The sequence below is a fragment of the Euwallacea similis genome, chromosome 21, assembly GCF_039881205.1.
Source record: "Euwallacea similis isolate ESF13 chromosome 21, ESF131.1, whole genome shotgun sequence".
NCBI classification, from domain to species: domain Eukaryota; kingdom Metazoa; phylum Arthropoda; class Insecta; order Coleoptera; family Curculionidae; genus Euwallacea; species Euwallacea similis.
This window is the reverse complement of record NC_089629.1, coordinates 310100-335801: the sequence shown is the minus strand read 5'-3', so window position 1 is coordinate 335801 and position 25702 is coordinate 310100. Positions and strand designations below refer to the sequence as shown.

Below are 25702 nucleotides of genomic sequence, written 5' to 3'. Positions count from 1 at the left end.
AGAAACATGTCAGCAACGATAAGTGTGGCTCCTTATTGCCCCTGTATGGAGGAGTTTTGACCATAAATTTTGATTTCATTCGGCCGGACATCACCACCCCACCGCTAACCTCTGCAGTCAAAAATCATACGACAACGTAAAACTGTAAAGGATAAGAAATTGTTAAACTTAAAGTAATTTTGAATTTGAACTTAAATGTAAAATTTATTAGATTTCAATGATGAAGCTTAGTGAACAATAAAATGCAGATAAATGGGGGTGTAGGATACAGCAACCCACTTAATTGGACCTAAACTTGCCTACACCAGGTATAGCGAAACAACTAGCAGTAACATCGCATCATGTTCATTAACTAGTATCTATATCGACTGTTCTGATCGAAAGGCCAATTGGGCGTGACAAGCTAAAATAAACTCAGGAGCGGCCGTACATATCCCCTACACGTAATTCATATGGGAATCTACATTGCATACGTACAATAGTAAATATCTAATAACTTGAATTGTTTTTGTATGGAATTCCTTGAGAGCGTAGCATTACTTTGAATATCTTTAACTTTGACATACCTGTCTTAACTGTCACATGTCAAAAGTGACAAAATGAAACGGAAAGATGACGTTCACGTACATATTATTGTACCAAGAATTTGAAATAAAACTGGCAAAACTATTTACACCCTTCACTTGGAACTTTTTAGGCGCTTCAAAGCACAATAAGTCAAATAGCAATATTTTAGAGCTTTTCAGTTGAATTTCAATGGCGTATCTCATAGCGAATAAATGTTACTTAGTATTTTTTTAAATTATTTTATTTATTGCTGTAGCGAATTCGGGTCCCTCTGTATAGGATATTTTTCGTGAAATTATCACTTAAACCAAATTCTTGTATTGAAAACATCCTTTCATATTCTTGGTAGGGAAAAATTCTTTTTCAACAAATCATTTATTATCAATTTAGGCACCGTGGAACAATAAAACTACGATACTTTATCTCGAAGGAGAATCCTAAATTTACTCTAGCGAAACACTAAAGCTTTGAAAATGTGCATCCACGTTTAGGAACGGCACAAAAGAGCCAAAGAGACTATCAAGTTTCGAGTTTCATGTCTGCGGTTTTATGAAAGTGTTTACTAATTCAAGAGGCTTCTTTAGGTAGAGTATCTCGAGAATTGTGCCTCATATTGTGCTATACCGAGCGATACAGGGACTAATAACCAAACGATTACTCCGATTAAAAAAGGTTACGATTTTGAAATATTAGGTGTGAAACTGGAATGTGGGCACCCATAAATTTTATAGAGTGCCTCACTTAAGTGAGCCATTTAAAGCAAAACTAAAATATTTCTCCCAAAACATTTTTCCGGGATGCCGAAATATCTTATCAAAATACATAATTACTTTGTTCTGGAAAAAGTGATTTGGGAAAATGGTTTTATTTTTTGACAAAGTTGATGATATGGTCAAAGGTTTCTGCAAGTTTACTTTTTTGTATTTTGTAGAAATATAATAAATTTTATATTATTATAATATATTTTATATAAATATAATAAAATTTTGAATTGCAAAAAAGAGCGAGTATGCCTCGAGACTAAAGCATCTTTTAATCCCTTAATAAACATCGCCGCGGAAGGAGAAAACTTACTTTATTCGCTTGACAAAAAAATACACTATTTTCTTTTACTGTTCAACAGAACTAGATAGTGCACCTCCCTTCAGCTAGTCCTGTCATTTGTTTGCAAATCCAGTATAACCTAATTTGTAAAGCCAAAATTTACGTGCCAGGAAACCGGGATTATAAGGGTTCGTAACTTTAATCGCGCCAAACATGTACGGAAAATGAAAGCCACCTACTAAAGTTCCGGCTAAACTTAAGACATTTCAGTTATATATGCCATAATTGGGAAATTTCGGAAGATCTGACATACATATTTTATACAGCTCTTCGAAGGTAATGAGTATTTGCACCATAATTTGTCTCACAATGTTGCGCAAGCCTGCCGAATTTATGCAAATTATGTTTATAAGTAATTTGCTGTGACATCTTGTGCGTGCACAAAAATCTAATGTCACCATTATCTTGTTCCTTGATGTCCCATGTCTCAGACCTCCTTCAAATTTCTGCGTCAAAATTGATTTGTTACTCCATTGTGTATGGATCTGTCTCATGGTGTATGTGATGTCATCAGTTATGATGTGGAATTTCTTCCGTAGAATAATCTTGGCTTGTCAAATCTAACAGAATAGTGGGAAACTCCGTTCAAATTTATTAATAATAGTGTCTTCTACTGCCGACAAAATAGTACAGTAACCTATACAGCAGGTTATACTGTTTATAAATCACAACTTTCTATCAGAGATCTGTCATATTTGACAACTGACGTACAGTAGTGGCCATAATTATAGCAACTTTCTAAAAATTAAAAAAATCATAAGCTAGACCATTTCAACTTGACACGAGTTTATAAAATATTTGTCGGTTTGAGTTCCTGTTGTTTACAGCATATCACATTCCAATATTTTCTCATCACTTAGAAATCTGTATACATTTTTTTATTTTGAGGTGGACAAAATTATAGCAACTTTGTCATTCTCGCCTTATTCATTGCTCCTTGCGACTTTTTAATGAACGTTTGTGAATTATTTGTTAGTTTTTTTATTCATTTTTGATAAAAGATCGTGGTAAAACTGTCTCATTGGTCATAAAAAAAATTATAATTCAACATTACCAAGATGGAGAGAAGCAAGTTGATATTGCTAATAGTTTGCATCTGAATAAATCGATCGTTTCCCGAATTATCAAAACATTTTGCTTAATTGGGCAAGTGACAGCATCAAAAAACTCTGGACGGATCAGGAAAACGACTAGAAAGACCGATAAATGCATAATTCGGATGTCAAAACAAAATTAATTTTTATCATCAGTGCAAATTAAAGCCACCCTTGAAGAAATGAGACTTGCTACAGTAAGTTCAAGTACCATAAGAAAAAAGTTGGTGGATAACGGTCTTTTTCGTCGAAGACTGGTAAAAAAGCTGCTGCTCTAAAAAAAATGTGTTGGCTCGACTTCACTTTGCTCAGGAACACATTCAATGGACGCTAGAGCCATGGAAACGGGTAATTTTTAGCGACGAATTTAAGTTTAATTTATTTAGAAGTGATGAGCCTTCTTATGTCAGACGACCTGTAGGGTCAAGACTTGACGAAAAATTTATTATTCCCACTGTGAAACATGGTGGCGGTTTCATTATGGTTTAGGAATGTTTCTCAGGTTTTAGCGTAGGTCCACTATATCGTATAGAAGGACATATGGATCGATTTATGTACAAGAACATCTTAAACAACAAGTTAGTTTCTTATTTTGATGATACAATGCCCTTAAGAAGTATTTTTCAGTATGACAACGACCCCAAACACAAATTAAAACTTATCAGAGTGGTCACAGGATAAGAATGTCAATGTTTTGACTTGGCCTCTACAGTCACCAGACTTGAACCTCATAGAAAACATGTGGGATCATATTGATAATAAAATAAGGCATAGAACTTATTCAAATCTTAACGAATTCTTCACAGAACTTTAGAATACTTGGGGAATATATTGACAAGTGCTATATCTAGAAACTAATTGAGTCCATGCCGCAACGGTGTACAGAAGTTATACGACAAAAGGGATATTACACCAAAAATTAGTATTAATTTTATAATTTCTTTAATTACAAAAAATATGTTTTGAAATTAAAATTGCTATATTTTTATCCAACTTAATATTTATTAATGTATTTATTTTTTGTGTTAAGAAAATATTGTTCTTTTTTTAATCATAAACAATAAAGTAGTCAACAAAGATTGTATTTTAAGTTCAAGTTAATTGAAATGGTTTTGACGAAGTTATTTAGATTTTTTAAAAGTTGCTATAATTATGGTCACTACTGTATATTCCGACTGCGGATTTGGCATTCCAAAAATTTTACACAAGAAAGTGTATTTAAATTTTTCTTTTAGTAAATAGGAGGTGGAATCTAAATGAGAAAATTAGGAGGATTTTCGACATTCAAAAACTTCTATATCCTGTATGTGGAGAACCGTTAGTGCAAATACCTAATAATTATACATTTTTTAAAACGAGTTCATCCTATGGTAACGGCTGAAACACAGTAGTATATTTCTATTTAAATAGACTCAATACAGAGGCATATCTTCCACATTTGACAACTGATGGCAAATTCGGTTATGGAGTCGACCTTCGACCTTAGCAGGACATCCTGTTTAATGTAACCTTGTGTATTCTAAAAAAATTTACTAAACCTAACATTTTACTGACCTGTAACTAAGTTAGCATGATGAAACTGGCACACAGCGTCTGCTTCATACCACGAAATGCGATCTCGAAAATAGCGGTAGAATACGGAAAATCCCTCTTCAGGCAACATCCATGTATTGCTAATATTCACCTGAAAATTGATAGGAAGCGCTTCGTTAATATGGTCTAGAACTCAATTTTTCTAGGTATAGTGACAACAAGATTAGTATTACTAACTCTTAAAGCAATTTATCATTAGTCAACTTAATTAATTTTCATTAAACAAACAACATAAATGATTTTGCCCTCAGTTCGAAAGTAATAAATATGGCTTTGAAATAAAGCTTCAACTTGCATCAAGTAATTCTTTTATTGATTTGAGAATTCCCGAGTTTATGATCTAGAGACCCATACAGTTTTTCCGGCTTTATCGAACTCCAGAAGAATTGTACGGGAAAAATGATGAAAAGGATCTTAGATATATTATAACGCGTGGCGCATAGCACCTGTAAGGAACAAATGGCATTATAAATAAATTCCAAATGTATGAAGCGTACAATACCATTAAATCAGAAAGTTTAAGGAGCAGAGCCTGAGGGCACCGCCTTCACTAGTTAGAGACTTAAGATTGGTAGGTTTCTCGATAACTATTATAAATTGCAAAATATATTTTTATTATTTGGCAAATGCAAACAATTTTCTGAGTTTCTTAAATAATACTTCTGTGTTTTATTGCAATCTTTAAAATCTAAAAGAGCAGACCACTGGACTTAAAATTTCACTATCTAAACGGTCCCTTGGCCACATTTCTAAGCACTTACTCCTCTGTACAGGCAGACGCTCGGAACAGAACAATATTATTTAATCAAGAGGCTTTACAACTTGGATGATTCGGAAAAATAGCAGGAAGGTAATACTAAGACATACATTTAATTTATAAAAATATACCCATAAAGCAGAGAAAGAATTTCATCCACTTTTGTGAAAAAGATATAATACGAGTAATCTGAAAATAAAAAAGTTGCAAGGTTATTTCATAAAATTTTTACATTTACTCAAAAGACATATTCAAAGAGCACCTACTGAAAATTCCTGTACTTTCTACATCTAAAAGATTTCCAATGCCTTTAAATTAAACAACTTAGGATTTATTTTCCTTAAATATTTCAAAGTTTTCCCCAACTTTTAATCAAACTTTCTCGGGCTGCTTAAAGCATTAAAACTTTGAGTGGAACTTAAAAATTGCATATTTAGAGGCGACAAAAACTGAAAAACTTTTATGTGACGTCATCTCTATCTCAAATAATATTGTAGTAAGTCCCAAATTTGAGTTTTGTCAGAATTTAACATTTCGCCGAAGAACGAACTATCCAACGAACCGTACAGCAAACGAAACACTAATTTGGATAGGGCTAGAAAAAACATTTGCGAACAAGTGTGTGAACCGTTTCTGTTCTCAGATTCGTAAGCTTTGCTTAAGCTTAAGCTTCTTCGTAAGTCAATCCCTGCGTTTAGTATACCCACTGGTGTAACTAGCCAATAATAAACGTACCCCGGTTTCCAAGAAGCGCCGAAAATTTAGATAACTTTTAAATCAACGAGAAAAAGCTTGTGAAAACCCGCTATAATTAGGTATATACTTACACTTCTAGCAGGTGTTTTGCTTATGTTTGCTTATGTTGTTTGATTTAAAAGTTTATTAAATTTGCGGTACTAACAGTAGCTGGTTATCAATAAGCAGACAACCTGCCATCGTTGTGTTGGTACTCCGAAAACTGACTTGAGTAGATCTTTGTAATGTAAAACACAAAATGAACGTTACACTACAATGCTGTCTTCTTAGAGCCACGAATGCTCTCATTTTGAATGCTTGACTCTATGTTGTCCCGCTGTTTATTAGGCGGTTAGTCGGTGTTGAAATTGCAGATTTATAGATTGGACTATTTAGAATATAGAGATTTATACGAGCTTTCTCTTTAGAATGCAGTGCCTCTCGCTTTTATAAACAAATTCGTATAACCATAGCCTTCGTTCGCATTAGAGTTTTAGTTTCGATGGAAAAATGTTAAATGTAACAAAAAAGCAACGAATTGTTATGAAATTTCATATGAAACTTTGAAAAGCTGCTACTGAAACTTATAATTTATTGAAAGAAGTGTATGGCAATGAATGTTTATTACGTGCACGTGTCTTTGAATAATTTAAGCTTTTTCAAGGTGACCAAGAAGACGTTGAAGACGATTTACGCCCGGGTCGGCCTTCCACGTCAAAAACAGATGACAATATCGAAAAAATAGGTAATTTGGTTACTGAAGGTCAAACTATTAATCAATATTCCTACTTCACGTTCTAGCTGAACTCCGTGAAGGAATAAGGAAAAACAACCCGAATTGTGGAAGGACAAGTCATGGATTCTCCACTAAGACAATGCACCGCCTCATTCCACATTGTCTGTCAAGAGTTTTCTAGCCAAGTTCAGCATCCCAGTGTTAAACCATCCTCCTTATTCACCGGATCTTGCATCGTGCGACTCCTATCTGTTTCCTAAGGTGAAATCTGCATTAAAAGGAACAAGATTTGAGTCCGTTGAAGCTGTGAAGGAGAAAGCGGCACGTGCCCTGAAGGAGCTAACAGAAGACTTCCAGCACTGTTTCAAACAATGGTAGATTCGCGTGGAGCATTATAGGGCTAGAGGAGAGGTATATATTGAAGGTGACAATAAGTAAATACGTATGAAATTTAAAAAAAAAATGTTTTACAGCATCAGTCTCGTTAGTTAATAGCCATACCTTCTAGATATGGCTAGTGCCGCATTCATTTTTATGGAATCTTGCAAAAAAAGAAAAACGGTGGTGGCAGTCAGAATTATTTAGGCAAAGAAGTATTAACGATAGAGTGACATTAATGAGTTTATTGCAATCACTAATGCTTCTTTAGTGTGGGTAGGTACCCTCACACTGGTTTCAGGCTAACAAACTAGTGAATTCAATATCGTTCACAAGACCGCAGGTGGGTGGTTCAATTTCATTTGGGGTTAACCATTACTACTGGCTATGTGGAAGGCCATACTTCACAGCCATCAGATATTCACAACTTTAGTTCGCTTTACTTCTCCCATCATGTCATATATTGCCCCTTTGTACACGATAATCTACGTATATGTTCCATACCTAGGTATACCTCGTGTTTTGTGTGAATTACTGCTTCATCTAAGGATTCAATTAGCACAATTATTAATACTAAACTAATTAAACGCGTCTTGAAACACAAGCCCCAAACAAATATTTAATTATTAATTATAAATTGTGACGTTAAAATGTTAAGCCCCCAGTAGCTGTTTTCCGTCACTCCTATTCGTTGATCCCAAAATTATACCTGTCTCGATGTATTTAATTATTCCAACCCCAATAAGTAAATAGTGTAGAGTGGATTATCGAGATTAAAGGTTTTTGGTGTTTAATGTGTTATAACTACACCTCACTTTCACTTTGGATTAATTAATTTTAATACGTTTAATTTAATAAATATGTACAGATTGGATCCAAATCCCGGCATCAGGACAAAGACGCTTGTCTTTGTCCTGATGCCGGGGAACTTAGCGGTCTCATTGGGCTTCCACTTTCAGCAATAGTTTCTACATCCCTCCCTCTGCGCAGCATCCTGGGTTAATTATAGTAGGAGATTCAATTTTTAAAGTCCTATAATACTCATGACCACTCTTCGTTCTAGAGTAGCTGCTGGATATTTGCCCCTTAAAGCGGACAAAGTAATTAGTGAACGCGGTTTAATGGAGTCAGGGCTTTAGATTGATTATTTTGTTTCGTTTATCACCGTTTTTGTTTACCAACCCTCCATAACGAGGGACACGTGGCAAATCTTCGAAATGGCATAGTTGCAGAGTTGGCTAAACGGAGATGCCTCATTTAGCACCCTTTAAGAATGTGAAGGTGTTTTCACATTATTGCACAATTATACAAGGTTGAATTTCAGTTATTTTTAACTTCATCCTTTATCTAATTATTGGGCATAAAATGAAGGTATTTAGTTCGGTAATGAATATTCAACTAAATACATTTACACAACATTTAATTGACATCAGCAATCACCTCCGAAACTTCAAATTAATAAAATTTACGCATTGGAGCTTGTTTTAGACCCTGCGGCTACTGCCACTCTAACCACCCAAACTGGCTACTGGCCATGCGATAGGTATATTATGTTCAATTAACCTAAGAGACGACAGTTGCAATTTAGAAACCGTAATGTGCCACTATTTTATATATTATATTAATTAACAAAAGTAAACGTTAAATAGGGTTAACGCTATCAACTGCCTATTACTAACTTTTAGAGCTGTGTTTAATGTTAACTACATATGTCAATCAGAAATATCAATTGTATTAGTTACGTTTTTTTACTTTCTTTAAGCGTAAAAATATTTTTTACGTCAAAATTTTAAGAAATCTGCAAACGTATAAATGCCCTTCTCTAATCTGGGGTCCAGTCTGGACTGAAACTGAAAGAAGTTGTTTAAAAATTTTCATTCGGTCCAACTACGGATTATTTCCGACGAAACGATTCCGGCCAGACCGACCCACCTTTACTTCCGGTAATTCCCCTTTTTATCCCCCAAAAACTTTTCGGTGGTGCGCCACCTTATACCACTAAATTTCAATTCCTTGTTTCATTTAAAAACTTTTTCGCCACTTGTATCTTTTTCATATTTGGCACTATTGTTGTATCACTGAAAAGATTGAGATTCAATGTAATTAAATTACTCTCATGGAAGGGCAATTTAGACCCTTGATTCTACTTTTTTACGTAAGTTTTCGTGTCGGACGAGAAAAATAAGTTTTTTGTTAGTTACTTCCAAGAACAATTTTGAGAACAATCGAAATCTACAATAATTTCTGAGTGTTTGTACTCGTAGATTTAAATGGAAAAGATGGAAAGTGGGCCAAATGGCCAAATTACACGCGAAATCGTACATGCATTTAATCTCCATCTCGCAAATGCTTTATCGCTTCATTATATGAACTATTCGCAACGGTGAACATTTAAATTCAATCATATCAGATTCTATAGAGTGAACAGCTTTGATTTCGATTAAGTGAACAGAGTGGGGTAATATGCATTTGCATGTTGGTATATTGGTAGACTTGAAAACGGGATCTCCCATAAATATCCGGGACTTTCCCTAACAGCGCGAAAAGCCCTATAAATTACATACCAGTTCAGTATAATAAAGGTGTCGGTTGTATTAAGCGTAACACGTACATATTTCCTGGTTTAAGTACAGTACATTTATCAATATGAAGCCAAAGGTTTTAACGTTATCAGAAAAAAGTAACATTATGAAACGTTTAGAAAACAGCACAAGTATTACAAATTACAAAAAATATGGTGTCGCTTGATCTACAAGTTGTGCTATAAAAAAGAATAAAATGAATATATTGAAGGAAATGTCAAGACATATAGGGAAAAATTGAAGAAAAACTTTAAGACGAAGAAAAATACCCAGAATTGAGAAAAAACTGCATGGCGGTGTAAAACCAGCACCATTCTGCACAAAGCAGCACAACCAGTAAATCGTTTCTTTGCTGTGGTGGTTAAATACTGACGATTGATAGAATGCCTCAAAGTGATTTTATAGATTAGGGACAACGAAATTTTTATGTTTATTCAGAAAATCTGGGTAGTATTTAATTCATATATGGAAAAATGCTCTACGCTAATGTATAACACATAATAATACTTGTTACCTACAAAGATAATGTTAATCTAATTTTCAATTGAAAATATATTCTTGATGGTACCATTTTTTAATACTCATTAAATAAAGTCTTTTTTATTATGAGAAATTTTCTTCTGCTACCTACAGTTCTGACGTTATAAGTGGTCGAACATGGCGTACATACTTATTACTTTTGGTAGAAACATGGTATCGAGCTCTGCTTTTATTGAGAAATGTTTTCTCTATTAAATGGTAAAAAATTGAACAAGACAGCTGGACGCGTGTAAAACGGGGCCAAAAAAAGTGAAATTTCGAAAAAAAAACTAAAAGTGATATTTTTCCGGACCTTGACAAGTCGATGGCGAATTGAATAAGGAACATTTTGCTATTTTTGTTCTTCTAACTCATACGGATCAAAAGTCATCGTCAAAAAACAAAAAATTGACAAAACTTTGGGGGTAGTTTTCACCCCTTAAGCCTTGAAAATGGCACGTAAAATATACAGCACTATTCTTAAATAGGTCTAAACTACTTCTCTGCGAAATTTCATTAAAATCGGAAGAGGAGGAGAGTGCACTTGGATCCTTTCCCTTTTAGGTGGGACATCATCTGAATAGCCAATGGCAAAATGAGTGAGGATGAACTAACCTGAACTCTTATATTATCATACGTATATATGTACGTGAACCAAAACACTTACAATGCTCATTTGGAAATCACATTCACACTTGCAATCCCAATCACGGTCCCATATTTGTTGCAAAGCAGTATTACGCTACGCAGTTGTTGCATGTCTATACATTTTTTAATGAGGAATCAAAAGTAGTAAATATATAGAGCGATTCTCTTTGACCAAAAAACTAACTTAAAGAATCGAGCTCGTAGACGTAGATTATTTTATTCCTATCTTTTTTTGCCCTCTATCCCGGAAGACCAGCGAAAAAGGGTACCTTCAGTTTTTATCAGACTATAACCAGAATTGTATAATTCGCAAGTAAGTTCATCTCGGTGAGTGAAGAATTCATTGTTACCTTCCATTAGCGAAATCATATACACCCCTGGCTTCATTTCACTATAACACCGCAAAAAAGGGCATGCGATTTTGAGCTGCACCGCGATCTGGATACACACTCGTTAATCTCAATTTTCACCGCTTAAGTTAGAGAACTGAGAAGACTATACTTTTTTTACACATGACCTCTCGCAATAATGTAGATATTGCAGGAGCTTGATTAACGGTACTGAATCCTTTGTTCGTAAGCTTCGTATCCTTCAAGTCGATAAACAACTAAATACACGACGCAATAAGCTGTTAACAATGAAGATAAATGAAAATGTCTTTCCCTCTGTCAGCTTATCTTTTGGTCCACCCCTAGTTTACTTTCTGGCAATGATGATCTTATTTTAAGCCCAGTTTTATGGAAGTGTTAAGTGAATGGATATTCTGATCTATACAGGGCGTCCCTAGTAAAATTTGCACCCCATAAAATCTTTGATTTCGTCCAAATGTGAGAAAAATGCAAAAATATGTCAATTTTAACTTGAGAGGGGGCCAAATTTTATTTTAGTCTCGAAGTAATTTCTGCATTCCTCTAGCGCCCAGAACCACCCCTTCAAAAACTTTAAATGGCAAGGGGGGCAGAGTGACACATTATTTTGAAGCTGCTTTCACTCTCTATATAATCATGTTCGTGTCTCGTTTGAGCGATTAGTTTTTCAGAACACTGTCTAGATGACTTTGAAAAGAAAAAAAAAAGTAATTATGAAAAAACAATTTAATTTAACGAATGTATTGCTCAAAATGTCCACGACTAATTTCCATACAACAGTGGTTTTGAAAAGCTTCTCTAACGTATTGCAACATTTCTGGCGTGATCAAACGGCACTTTGCGACAATTCGTTCTCGAAACATTTGTAGAGATGCAGGTGGTGTAGCATAAACGTTAGACTTTAAGTGGTCCTAGAAAAACAAATCTAGGGGGTTAAAAATTGCAAACATCAGTGTAGATAAGGTAATAATTTTTAGTTCGTTCCTACCAAAAAAAAAATTGACAATTTGAATGAGTGTACCGGAATGTTGAAAATTTCAATGAGTCCTCAACAATTTTGTGATTCTGAAAAACCAATCGCTCAAACTTGAAAAAACGACTTGCTTGCATAGAGAATGGAAGAGGCTTCAAAATGATGTCACTCGGCCACTCTTGCCATTTAAAGTTTTTGAAGGGATGGCTTTGGGCGCGAGAGGGATGCAGAAATTATTTCCAAGTCAAGATAAATTTGGTCCCTTTCAAGTTAAAATTGACATATTTTAGTATTTTTCCCACATTTTGACAAAATCGGAAATTTCAAGGAGTGCAAATTTTAGTTAGGATTCTCTATATACAGTGAGGACAAAAAGTCTTGAACAAATTGATTTAAAATTCCTAAGTTTATTTTCGGAAAAAACGCTGAGAACCGTCGATTATTATTTGTTGCTGCGATTTTGTTGACGGTAAATTCATGTATACAGGGTAACCAAAAACCAAGTTACGACAACAAACTTCAATTTTTCAAATGGAAACATATTTTTTATTTCATTTTTGAATTTTGTTTCAAATTCTAAGCATATTTTATGCAGCATGTCTTTTACCTAAACTCAACAGTTACCGAGAAGGTTACAATTAAATATCATAAAACGCACTCACAAAATAAATTCATCTAATTGTAATATGTCCTATACCTAAACTCAAATATTTTTGATTTTCCGACAGTTAAAGTTTGAAATTATAAATTAAATTAAATAATAATCAATGTTTTATCACTTTATTAAATATTGCAAATGTCTTCCATTAGTTAATTCGCAGTAATCTACATGATCGATAATCTCTTTTTCAACATTTTTAACAATTTATGGAGTGATTGATCGTATTTTATGGGTAATTCGATGTTTTAGGTCCTCAATGTTAATTTGTTTAGTTTGAAAAACCTTACCTTTATGGTAACCCCCACAGAAAAAAAAACGAGAGAGGTTAAGTCGGGAGACTTTGGCGACCGTCCAATAGACCCCCCTCTGCCAATTCATCGGTTTTCAAAAATATTATTCTGATAAGCACGAACTCTGCTGAGTAATGAGGCGAGGCACAGTCTTGTTGTAACCAAATATTAAGGTTGGATAAATCTGTATTTTATTCTTTAGGAAATAGTGTAGCAAAGAATGTAACAAGATCATCTTCCAGAAACTTCAAATATCTTTTACTAGTTAAACTCTCATTAAAAAAGATCGGTCCTATAATGACATCATCCACAATTCCACGCTACACATTTATTTTTTGTTTATACTATATGTGCCCTCTCTCATTCAGTTTGGATTTACGTTTGGCCAATACCGAAAATTTTGTGTGATGATTTCACCATTCAAGGAAAATGCGGATTCATCAGAACAAATAATATTTTTAACAAAATCAGGATCTCTAAAGCACATTTCTTGTAAAAGTTCACAAAACTGAAGATGCCGCTCATAATCATTTTCATAAAGGTCCTGAAGGACTTGCATCTTAAAAGGATGGTACTTATTCTGATGCAGTACATTTAATACTGTTCTCTTGGCAATATCTAAACTTGTAGCTATCTTTTTAGAATTAATATGGGGATTTTCTTGAACACTTAATAACACGTTCAACTTTTTTCATCAGTAATCGTTGAACGACCGTTTCTTAAGGCATTTTGAACATGACCGAGCAAAAGAAATTTGTGCTTATTTTAGTTACTGTTGAATGTGAAATTGGCTGGCGATTAGGATATTTTTCATTGAATAAGTGACACACTTTTTCTTGAGTCCTTGCTCTATCACCAAATCCTTTCATAATAAGAATTACTATTCTTTGTGCCTCAGTGAGTTTCATTTTAAAAATAAAACTCAAAATAACTTATACTTCTTAAATTTCTACATTTAACTTTAAATAAAATGATGATGAACAAAAGAGAACAAAGAAAAAATAATTGAAAAAATGTTACATTAAAAATATTTAACAACATAAAAAAGTTTATCGAGTGAGTTATCAAGGTAACTTCCATGACAACCAAGATTAGCTAAAGCATTTTGACTTACAATTAGATGAATTTATTTCGCTAGTGCGTTTTATGATATTCAGTTGTAAATTTCTCGGAAACTATTGAGTTTAGGTAAAAGATATGCTGCATGAAATATGCTTAGAAATTGAAGCAGAATTCCAAAATGAAAAAAAAATACAGTGTGGACGTTTTCAACGGAACAGTCCATATAACTAAGATGCCGAACATATGCAGCCAAAATCTTCGGACACGTCGATTTTTATTTTTTCTTGCGGTTTTTTTTATGGTAAATTCTTGTATTCAGGATAGTCCAAAAATGAGGTACGACCACCAACTTTGTTTTTTCAAATGGAAACACCTATTTTTTATTTCATTTTTGAATTCTACGCAAGTTTGTTGTCGTAATTTGGTTTTTGGTTACCCCGTATACATGAATTTACCGTTAGAAAAATCACAGCCAAAAATAAAATTCCGCGAGTTCCAGCGTTTTTTCCCAAAATAAACTTAGGAATTTTAAATCAATTTGTTCCAGACTTTTTATCCTCACTGTACAGGGTTATTCACCCAAACCGTTCATTAGAAGTTTACTAGGATCTAAAAGTGATACGAATTTGAAAATTTGGAGTTAAGTTAAGTTCGACATATACTATTTTTTTAAAATATTTTCAACTTGCTGTCACTTCCGGTTTAACCGGAAATAGCTGCAACTTGCTTATTTCAAATGGAACCCCCAGTATATTATTTTATTTTTAGATTCTACGTAATATTTTAGGTACATTTTCTGTATAATGTTCTATACTTAGTTCTTACCGTTTTTGAGATATTTGACTTTGAATTAAAAACGTGCCTCTGTAATGACCAATTTTAAAATTGCACATCTCCGCAGTTATTAAAGACATAATCACCATATTTTGCAGAATGTCAATACATAGTCTTAGGTTCACACTTTCACTAGTTTTATGGCTTAGTATTATACAGGGTGTCCAAAATTCAGCTCCTAACATTTACATTTTTGAAGTTGCAAAAGTCGTTTTTTTTAAATGGGACACCCTATAACTTTAAGCAGTATCAAGTAGAAAATGTAATTCTTTATCGAACTGTATTAGGGTTACCTATACCTATTCCAAACCATTTTCGAAATAATTAAGTTTATGTGAAACTAGTAGTACATATTCATTCTGGTAAATTTTTATTATTTGCGTAGTTGGCCGTGGAAAAGAAATAATGACAGTTATTTGTTAATAATGACAGTTATTGTACGTTTTTGTTTTTCGGTGGCTGTTAGTAGCAAAATTAAAGTGAAACTTTCAATCAAAATGGAAGAATACACAAACGCTGATATTCTCAATTTGTTTTATATTCACGGAGAATGTTACAAAATTTTGGAGAGAACTTGCCGTGTATTTAGTGAACGACATCCCCATTTGCCGCCAATGAACAAGACAAAATTCAGGAGAATTGAAACTAACTTTTTACAATTCGGGAAAGTTAGCGCTACAAAAAATGTTCCTAAACGAGTGACTAATGACGAGGGTAATATAATAAGTACACTGGCATATTTTAACGCATTTCCGCAAAGTTCAACAACATCTGCAGAAAAGGATTTGGGAGTTTCAGCTTCGTCTATTCAAAGAATTCTGAAAGAACATCGTATGCACCCTTACTCTTTCCAATACGTGCAGGCTTTTAGAGCAGGCGATGATCTTCGGCGAATAGAATTTTGCGAATTTATGCTGCTAAAAATTCAAGAAGACCCTCAATTTCTTTCCAAAAAAACTTTGGACAGATGAGTCGAAGTTTTCTAGAGAAGGAATAACAAATAGAAAGAATCAGCATTTCTGGGCAGTAGAAAATCCACATGTTTTACGCAATGTACATTTCCAAGACATGTTTAGTTTTAATGTTTTCAGTGTATTATGCCATGATCAGGTTCGGTATTGTATTTACAATGAAAATTTAAATAGTGACAAATATTTGGAAATTCTTCGAGAAACTGTTACTCAATTTGTAGAAGAAATTCCTATTGGTGATCGTCAAAATTGCTGGTATCAGTTAGACGGGGCTCCTGCACACAATTCTCGCGAAGTTTACTTACAATTGTCACGAATGTTTGATGATCGCTGGATTGGACTCATTGGCCCTTGGAGGTGGCCACCGCGGTCGCCTGACTTAACACCCTTAGATTTTTTTTTATGAGGCTATATTAAAAGCAAGGTTTATTCTTCTCCAGTAAATACCCGCGAAGATTTGCTCAACAGGGTGCGGACAGCGTTTGACGAACTGGATAATAATCAAATCCGACAAGCTGTAGAAGGAGTCCAAAGAAGAATTGATCTGTGCCTTCAGATGAACGGTCAACATATTGAACATTTATTATAATACAATTTCTTTGTATAGACGATTGTTGAAATTTAGTTACAATAATTAGTTTATTAATCTTATTTATTATTATTATGTACTTCTTTATTCAGCAATGATTTAGGAACATTTTTTGTAGCGCTAACTTTCCCGAATTGTAAAAAGTTAGTTTCAATTCTCCTGAATTTTGTCTTGTTCATTGGCGGCAAATGGGGATGTCGTTCACTAAATACACGGCAAGTTCTCTCCAAAATTTTGTAACATTCTCCGTGAATATAAAACAAATTGAGAATATCAGCGTTTGTGTATTCTTCCATTTTGATTGAAAGTTTCACTTTAATTTTGCTACTAACAGCCACCGAAAAACAAAAACGTACAATAACTGTCATTATTAACAAATAACTGTCATTATTTCTTTTCCACGGCCAACTACGCAAATAATAAAAATTTACCAGAATGAATATGTACTACTAGTTTCACATAAACTTAATTATTTCGAAAATGGTTTGGAATAGGTATAGGTAACCCTAATACAGTTCGATAAAGAATTACATTTTCTACTTGATACTGCTTAAAGTTATAGGGTGTCCCATTTAAAAAAAACGACTTTTGCAACTTCAAAAATGTAAATGTTAGGAGCTGAATTTTGGACACCCTGTATAATACTAAGCCATAAAACTAGTGAAAGTGTGAACCTAAGACTATGTATTGACATTCTGCAAAATATGGTGATTATGTCTTTAATAACTGCGGAGATGTGCAATTTTAAAATTGGTCATTACAGAGGCACGTTTTTAATTCAAAGTCAAATATCTCAAAAACGGTAAGAACTAAGTATAGAACATTATACAGAAAATGTACCTAAAATATTACGTAGAATCTAAAAATAAAATAATATACTGGGGGTTCCATTTGAAATAAGCAAGTTGCAGCTATTTCCGGTTAAACCGGAAGTGACAGCAAGTTGAAAATATTTTAAAAAAATAGTATATGTCGAACTTAACTTAACTCCAAATTTTCAAATTCGTATCACTTTTAGATCCTAGTAAACTTCTAATGAACGGTTTGGGTGAATAACCCTGTATAGTCAAACTCGGTCTCTACTGCCAGGTCCAAAGATTTAGCAAGGACTAATTTTTACTAAGTCTCTCCGCTGCTCACACGAGAAGATTGTAAATGCAGCAAAAAAGGCACGGGAGACGACGGTGGTAGGATATTGTCTTGGAGGTTCAACATACTTGCAGTTGACATTGCCGATTTCTGCCTGGGTTTCATTGACTCGAGATGAACCAAACAGACGAGATCTAATAGGATCGCAACCGGTCTTCGGGGTGCTCGAGTTAATTAAACGCAGAGCTGGAGTGAGGCATAAAGTCGTGATAGACCTTAATCTTCTCAAACAACGGAGATGATGACGACATTGTAGCCGATTACTTCGCTAGGTAATTAATGAGCCATGTAGATGTCATAATTTACCTGTTAGATTAGTTTATTTAAAAAAAGGTGAGAAAACTTACTTCAGTCACTCAACAAACCCAACAATAGTGTCTTTTAAAGCTAGTAATGGGAAAAATGGTATAGGATGCATGTCCATTATGCGTTGTTACAGTACTCATTTAGTCACTTATTTGATTTCCACATGTAGTTGGCGAACAGCCTATTTTAGTCATTCTACTGATAAAAGCTAAAAATTGATTTGCGTGTATCATGCATAATGTTTGTAAACTGAGATATTAATTTCTCATAATATGAAATAATAGGACATTATCACGAACGACGAAAATCTGCCTGTTATGTTGTCCCTTCCAAATGGACTATTGGCACAGAATATACAAAGTGGTCCTCTGAGAGTTGCATCGATCGATTATGCAAAAACTAGAAAAATCTGAACAATTGATGGCACACTAAAACCATGGGGGGCAATTCACCTAAAACATTTTTAGATTGGAGTTAATAATTATTTCTAAAGTAATTAATTCTGAAATAATTATTTAGACCAAATTTAACAATGAATTTGAATATCGCCCGTAATAAATGCGCTTTCAGCTATATTCGACTGGAAAACTTCGAATTGAAACCAGAGCAGAATGTTAATATGGTTCCTGTTTATCAGATGACCCACGGTGGCCCTGACATTAGCACAAATGTATGCTCAATTGATTTACGAGCTGAAGAAGCTCTAACGCTGACCAGTGAGCAACGAAACGAATCAGTTCCTTGTCGAAAACACTGGTATCATTAATAATCCACTTTACTGTTCAATTTTTCAATTGTTTTACTTTAATGCACGATTTCAGTATAGGCGGCTAAGCACATAAAATCCAACAACACCGGTATTGTCTTCTTACTTTACGCATACTTATCAAGACACAGAGATAAGCTACTCAGTTTTTGTCATCTGTCCTTCTGCTTCATGTTATGGTTCTGTCATTGTCATCGAAATTCAATTTTTGAAATAAGCAACTTGCATATTTCCCTCATCATTCATCAATAGCGGACAGCGTTCACACATCACTGTCACACCTTTCTTTCAAATTGGAATTATAGATGATTTTAACTATGTTAGTTATGTCTCAACTCTATTAACGCGCTCGTTTACGCATTAAACCGTTTCGATTATTAATCGCCTTCATTAATTTCGTGGCTGCTAGCTATAATTACTCCGCGTTATAAAGCACTCATATTTCAATAACTAAATGCGTCCATTCCTAAGAGAAATTTAAAGAAGTAGATCCCGCTGATACTACCTTCTTAAATCAATTCCTTAATGATTTATTACATTTTCTGTGGCTGTAGATTTTAACCCAATCCATTTCCATTGTAGTACAAAAGATATTTAACACCGAGAATCAGTATAAGCGAAATTGTTACAAGAGCGCAGACCGAGAGGTGTAGCAGTGAATGCTGAAGAAATTAATAAAATCAGTTGTGAGATTGTGGGACAACAAAGCGAGGATGTAAAGAGGGCTTTATTCGAATTCAAAGAACATAAAACGGCTTTACAAGCGTGTCAAACAACGGTGTTAAATCTGATGTCAGTAGAAAGGCTTTTCATTTAAATTGCTTTATTGTTTCAATGTTTTCAGAAGGAATTCTAGCAAAACAAAAGTTTGGTGGGAAAGTACTACATCGGCAAAATTGGGCGCGATCAAATAAAATTGGAAAAAGCATGAAAATATAAACATCACAGTGCATAACTCACGAAAAATTCTTTAACCTCACTTTTATCACGAGTATCACTCACTATTTTTTTCTACAAACTTGACAAATTAAAAAAATTGACCATTGACTACACAAATAACCTGACTTATTATCACAAACATGAATGTCAAAAAATCAAAGTTATGTCAAATTTTAACGTCATAATTTTTTTGCGCATGACTAACTATGGGGAATTATCCCGGAATTAACATTAAATTTTTTTTTCACATTTTCAGTATTCAAAAACTCGTTATTATCAGAGTTTTACATAGTGTTTAGATATGTTATTAAAGATTTCATTTTGAGTGAAATGTACTTAGAGTGGACAAAAGCTGTTATTTTTCTTATAGAATGTTCTGTATGGTTTCGTTGTAAATTGAACTGTTCATAACAAATGCTTTATTGACGTAGTTCATTAGGGTACACCTCACGAGTTTTGCGTACTTGAAAACGAGACTAATAATAAAATATCAGCCCTACTACATGCATATAAATCTAAATGAATTTATTTAAATCAAACAGTTAATTACGGGGAAAGGATATAGATGTATATATGTACATATATGTGTGTAATACAACGCAGGGGTACATCATTTGTCGTATTTGCATTAAATATTAATAAGAGACGAGACAGGATTTAATGAAAAGGAGAATTTTAGTTGCAATAGTTAACGGAGTCTCCTTTTAGGAGTATGAGACAAGTATATAGAGGAAGTTTTCATTTCTAAAAGTTAGAATGACTTCTGAAACAATAGTCGTATAAAGAGTAATAAACAAAATAAAGAAATGAAACTAGAGTCGGGAAAATAGAATGAAAGTATTTCAAAGAAAGACTAGAAACTCACTGAACATCTGGGTCTCGGAAGAGTCATATGAAATGCAGTACCCGGTAAGTACGAAGCCTCCAAAATCTGAAACGAATTGTCATCTTGCCTAGTAAAAATCCAGTTGTGTTGTGTACGTCAAATGTACGTTTCGTATTTTAGGTCTATTTACGTAAATCAGTAATCAGATTTGGGCCTCCGTTCTTTAAACGGTTGTAATATTGTGGAAAAGACTTTCTTTAGAACTACTCGCGAGAAGCGTCGTCGACGATACAATAGTGAAATATTATCGCGCTTCTGCTTTTATAAACCATCAACAATTTCCCTAGGCCTTTCTTAAGATTTTCTTCTAAAAAATAAATGTTTTCTTTGTATGTTTCCTTGCGATTGACAATTTGTCATAACATAACGGTACGGTAAGATCTCACGCCCGGAAAGCGTTAGCGCTATTAGCATTTCCATCTTTTATTCTGAAAGTACGCATCTGTAGATGTTAACTACCGCTACGGTGTTTTTCTGTATGTATATTCGACAACTTTTTAAGAACGAAACAGTGCAGATTTTGGCAAGGCTAAAACTGTGATTTCAACTTTTTGAAAGGTGGTGCCGTATCAGTATCTAAAAAAAGGTTAGTAAAGATAGTAGGTAAAAAAAAATGGTTGGTTTTGACTTCGGAATAACACACCTAGGGTAGTAGAATAAATTATTAACTAAAACCCGCAAAATAGATTATTGCCCCCAAAAAGCGCGAGGGTAGTCAGATTCAATCTAAAATTTAATTCATTTTTTCACGACCGCTTAATTAGTAAACAATTAAATATGCGTAAAAAACGTACTAAAAATCATTATTTTAAAACTTATTTAAATTGGACATTCACAAAACAGAACACAATATTCAGGCGTGTTACCAAAATGCAAAGGTCTCGTTCTGAAGTCGCAACGGAAACAAGATAAAGTTGGCAACTCAGTTTTCTAAACTCGCAAAGTTGATACCAAATTGGATAATAAATGAGAAAAGTTGTATTGACATAATATTATCGAAACTTGGCCCGGAGCTCTAAATTTTCCCGAACCTGGACACCGTTCCGTTAAGGAAATTTGGTATCGCGTAGAAAGATTTCCAGGTTTTTACAAAACGCCCTTTTATTTCTACTCTATTCTCATATTCCCAGGCTAAAAGCACGTTAGCAATCCAGCTTCACAACCACTTTGGGAAACCGCAAGTAAGTAACTCATATTTTGCAGCCAAATTTAATAATTGTATATAATCTTTTATTTTATAAGAATCTTGCCTTTCATTCAAGAATCAGCAATTTAAAACCTTTTGTCCCCAAGTTCTCTTTAACGAGTCAAGCTAAGCGGAATATTCATAGTGATTGAAGGGTTTAAATACAGCAATGAAAGATAATTTAGACGGTTTCACTGTTTGTTATTTGAATCGTAAATTTGTGCCTATATTTTAGAGGGCTCAAACCTCTTGAGAATAAGTGTGGGGATGTAAATACCGAAACTTAGTCGGCTCAAGTTTAATTGCCATGTTCTAAAAAGTTTCTACAGATGTAAATTTCTAAAGCGGAATTTTATACAAAGAGATACATTTAGAGCCTTTTTCTGCAATCCCTATAGAAATTACAACTTTATGGCGTGTTTGGAGGTAGCACAAATCATTGTTCCAGGTAGGGCCACATTTTGCTCAAATTTGCCGGGAGTATCCGTAACTTATTCCAATACAGCTGACTATGTCTGTATAGATGTTTAACATTTACACGTTTGAAATTAATTTTGAAATGCAGAATAAGCAGTATGTACATCTCCTAGAAAAATCATACCTTCGGATTCAGATACTTCCTATCCTTGTGTTAAATTTGTTTTTCCTTCTCATTATTATTATTATTGTTAGTTTAGAACGCATAGCAACAATAACCAGGGATGAAATTCAGATCCAGATCTACATGATTGAAGTGGACAGTGGTATTGGTTACAGGTTACTTGAGATATTTAATAAAATCTCTGAAATCAAAATTGAACTATAAATTAAGCGATTTAATTCTAATTGAGAAAAAAATCGTATATGCTTGAGGTTCTGATGATTATAAAGAAAATGGAACAACAAAAAATATTGATAACGTTAATTTAGTGGAAAAATGGTTGCTTAAAAGTTATAGAGACCACGGACAGTTTTGGTTTGTTGCAAGACCGTCCCTGGCACTCGCATGTACAGGGTGATTTACGCTCGATGATATGTTAGACATTTACAAAAAACCGGACACGTGGTCTTTATAAAAATTTACAGACATTTTACAGACACTGGTGAGAAAGTGCATATTCAGCAAATAAAGGTAATATATGTAATTTTATATAATATACATATATACGGGCCGAATCGTATTTTAAAAAGCTTTTAGGGCCAAAAGCTTTAATCTTGAGAAATGTCGAATGAGGATGTCGTAAACAGAGTTCAATTGCACTGCCTTAAACAGAAGCTAAACATGTCGCTAACATTCGCAAGAAGCTATCTACCTAAGTGCAGTTTTGCAGGAACTTTTAAAAGACTTAAAAGTTGAAATTGCCGTTTGAGAATAGCGTTACCCTGTATAATGACAGTCACTCCTCTCAGAAAATACTAAATGATCCCATTCATTATACTCGTTCTAATATACCAATACAAAATATCGCTGTATTCTGGATACTGTTAGCAGAGGTCAAGTAATTTTAAAATATACGTATGCCTAAAATGAACATGCTAGGTGATTTTGATACAAAAGCTTGGCGAACTGTAATACCTAAAGTGTGCCCAAGAAGTTTAAATTTTTTATAATTTATTTGTGATCTTGAGTGAGTTGGGTGTATACATGCAGGACTAAAAAGGCGTATTGGAAAACAAACAGCTTTTTGAAGAACTTTATACTTATCCATGTAGGTGCCGATGAGGTATTAGTACTGTTGCCAAGGTTTTTTGATACAATTTGTCGTTCTTTTAAATATTTCTGTTGTTCACGTTCTAAATACACATATCTTTTAATACTAAATAAATAGTAAAGCAAAGTTGTTGCTTATTCTAAGAACTAAATTATTTTTTCATTAATAATTTTTATATTATTGCTTTTCTCTATTCTGAACAATATTTAAAACTATTTCTAAGATAATTTACACGAATTCCTAGTAGCACTATTAATTTTAATGTCGATATTCATTCGCACGCAACTTTCCACGTTTTTGACATTCCTGACTGGGTAGTAAATCACAGCAGGTATCCATAGCAAAGTTGCCAAGGATATCCTGAAATTATCCCGGAAATTGGGGAACTTTGGGTGTTTCCACAATAGGCTGAGCTGATCCCTGCTTGTGGTTCCCTCTTTATTTCCGTCCATCCTTTTCAGGCTACATCTGTATGTGCGTATGCCTTTGGACATGCGCAGCATGATGTGTGTATACCTACTATATGCATGTACATGTCTGATGAGGCCAATAAGTAGAACCACGTATCACAGGGTTTCCTAACATCGTCTTTCCAATTTTACTTGATCGCTCAAGCAAAAATTGGTTAGCTGCATTGTCTTGCTATTATCAAAATTATCCACATATCCTTCAGCAAACGATCCACTTTTCTAACGTTCCAGTCTCTTCAGTTGTTCTACATTGGCACCGGGATGTGCTAAAAGCGTATGGAAATGTGTTCCGCATTATTACCATTTATGTCGCGAATAGATAGCAATCTCGGGTGCATCCAGTAGGAATTTCTGAAAGGTTCGCATTATCCTTAGCGATCAAGGGTGCCCTTAGTATAAAGAACTCGACCTGAAGGGTTAATCCCTGTAGTTGTTTCGATCCATCATAAAAATATGTCAGGAACACGCTTTCTATGCAATCTTCGCCTACTTCTCACTCTTCGCGCCATTTTTTGAAATCCATACATCATGTCAAGTATATCAAGTTAGTGCATTTACAAGTGCTACAGTGGCTTTTTCGGCTGCATCTTCCATGGTGAGATTCAGGACGTTAGACTTAACTCATTACTTATATAACTGAAATAATTATGTATGTTTGACAGTTATTATTGACATTCCTTGACAATCGACATTACCTATTGTTCCATGACAACATGTGAATCTACACAGAATAACACTTAACACTCAACATTATTTTACTTGAAAATAATAAGAATACCCCCATTTCGGGGTGCAAAAAATAGCATATATACCTCGCAACTAAAGTGTTTTTTAATCCCTTAGCGATTTTCTGCGGTCGGGCAGCAAACTCCCAGCAGTATTAAAAGATTTACTTAAATCTTTTGATATATAATATACTATTGCATATCATATTTTGGAACCTCACGTCTCCCTCATTTGCGCTCCTTACTCAAAGATGGAAAATTATGCATTTCCTGATCGGATATGTAAAACTTCCATTCATGAGTAGTGAAAACTTAAGTTGAATAGTAAATATAATAAAGCGTGCATCATAGCACATCAGATTATGTTCACATATACTTATTAGGTATTCGTATTTTTTACGTCGAAAAATTTATCATAAGCGTACCTAAAAACATTCCTAATTAACTTTTTAAATTAGTACTAGAAACTTACTGCTCGTGAATGGACGATTCCAATGAGAGTGACAATCGCGTAGATGATCAAGATACGTCGCTTACCGGATGACATTTCTGCCACCTCACAGGACCGATTCGCGCGATACACTGATGATAAAACCTTCGGTGTCTGTCGGGTGTCCGTGGGAACAGTAAATACGGGTTTTTAAAAAGCTCGCGCACTTGCAGGGAGGACACGTGACTGGCCACAATTGTAAAATGTAATATAGAGCCATCTGCTGGTAGAGGATATCAGTTAAATAAGGAATATTGACCAAATTTTGCTTTGGAAAGGATTCAAGCTGGAATTATATATTGACGTAACGTTACGTCAATCTACTGGGATCTGTTATTCTTAACGTAGGAGTTTCAACACAAAATATAGATTGTTGTAGTGGTACGTAAGCATGTGCAGTCGTTTCTTGCCATTACTAATTTCTACTTTTTGAAAATTCAATATCCCTCAAAGAAAAAATAAACAGAAAAGGGATGATAAAGTAACAAAAAATTATTATTTAACAACATACTGCTATCACACAAAGATCACAGAATAAGTTATACTATAAACATATATACGTATATCAACAAAAAACGTATGTTTTTCGGTCAGCCATCAAACTTCAGGATTGCACTGAAATATTGAAGTATC

At 34.1% G+C, this 25702-nt stretch overlaps 1 protein-coding gene across 1 annotated transcript in view; it reads right to left on the bottom strand.

Moving 5' to 3' along the window:
- The window catches only part of LOC136415819 (uncharacterized), a 71476-nt gene extending 46131 nt beyond the window's left edge, over window positions 1-25345 (bottom strand). Inside the window, exons 1-2 of the mRNA XM_066400654.1 lie at window positions 25052-25345; window positions 4320-4449 (exon numbers count right to left, since the gene is read on the bottom strand). Of these exons, the coding sequence (XP_066256751.1) occupies window positions 4320-4449; window positions 25052-25126 (205 nt within the window). The 5' untranslated portion in view covers window positions 25127-25345. The remainder of the gene's footprint in view (window positions 1-4319; window positions 4450-25051) is intronic.
- Window positions 25346-25702: the final 357 nt, after the last annotated feature.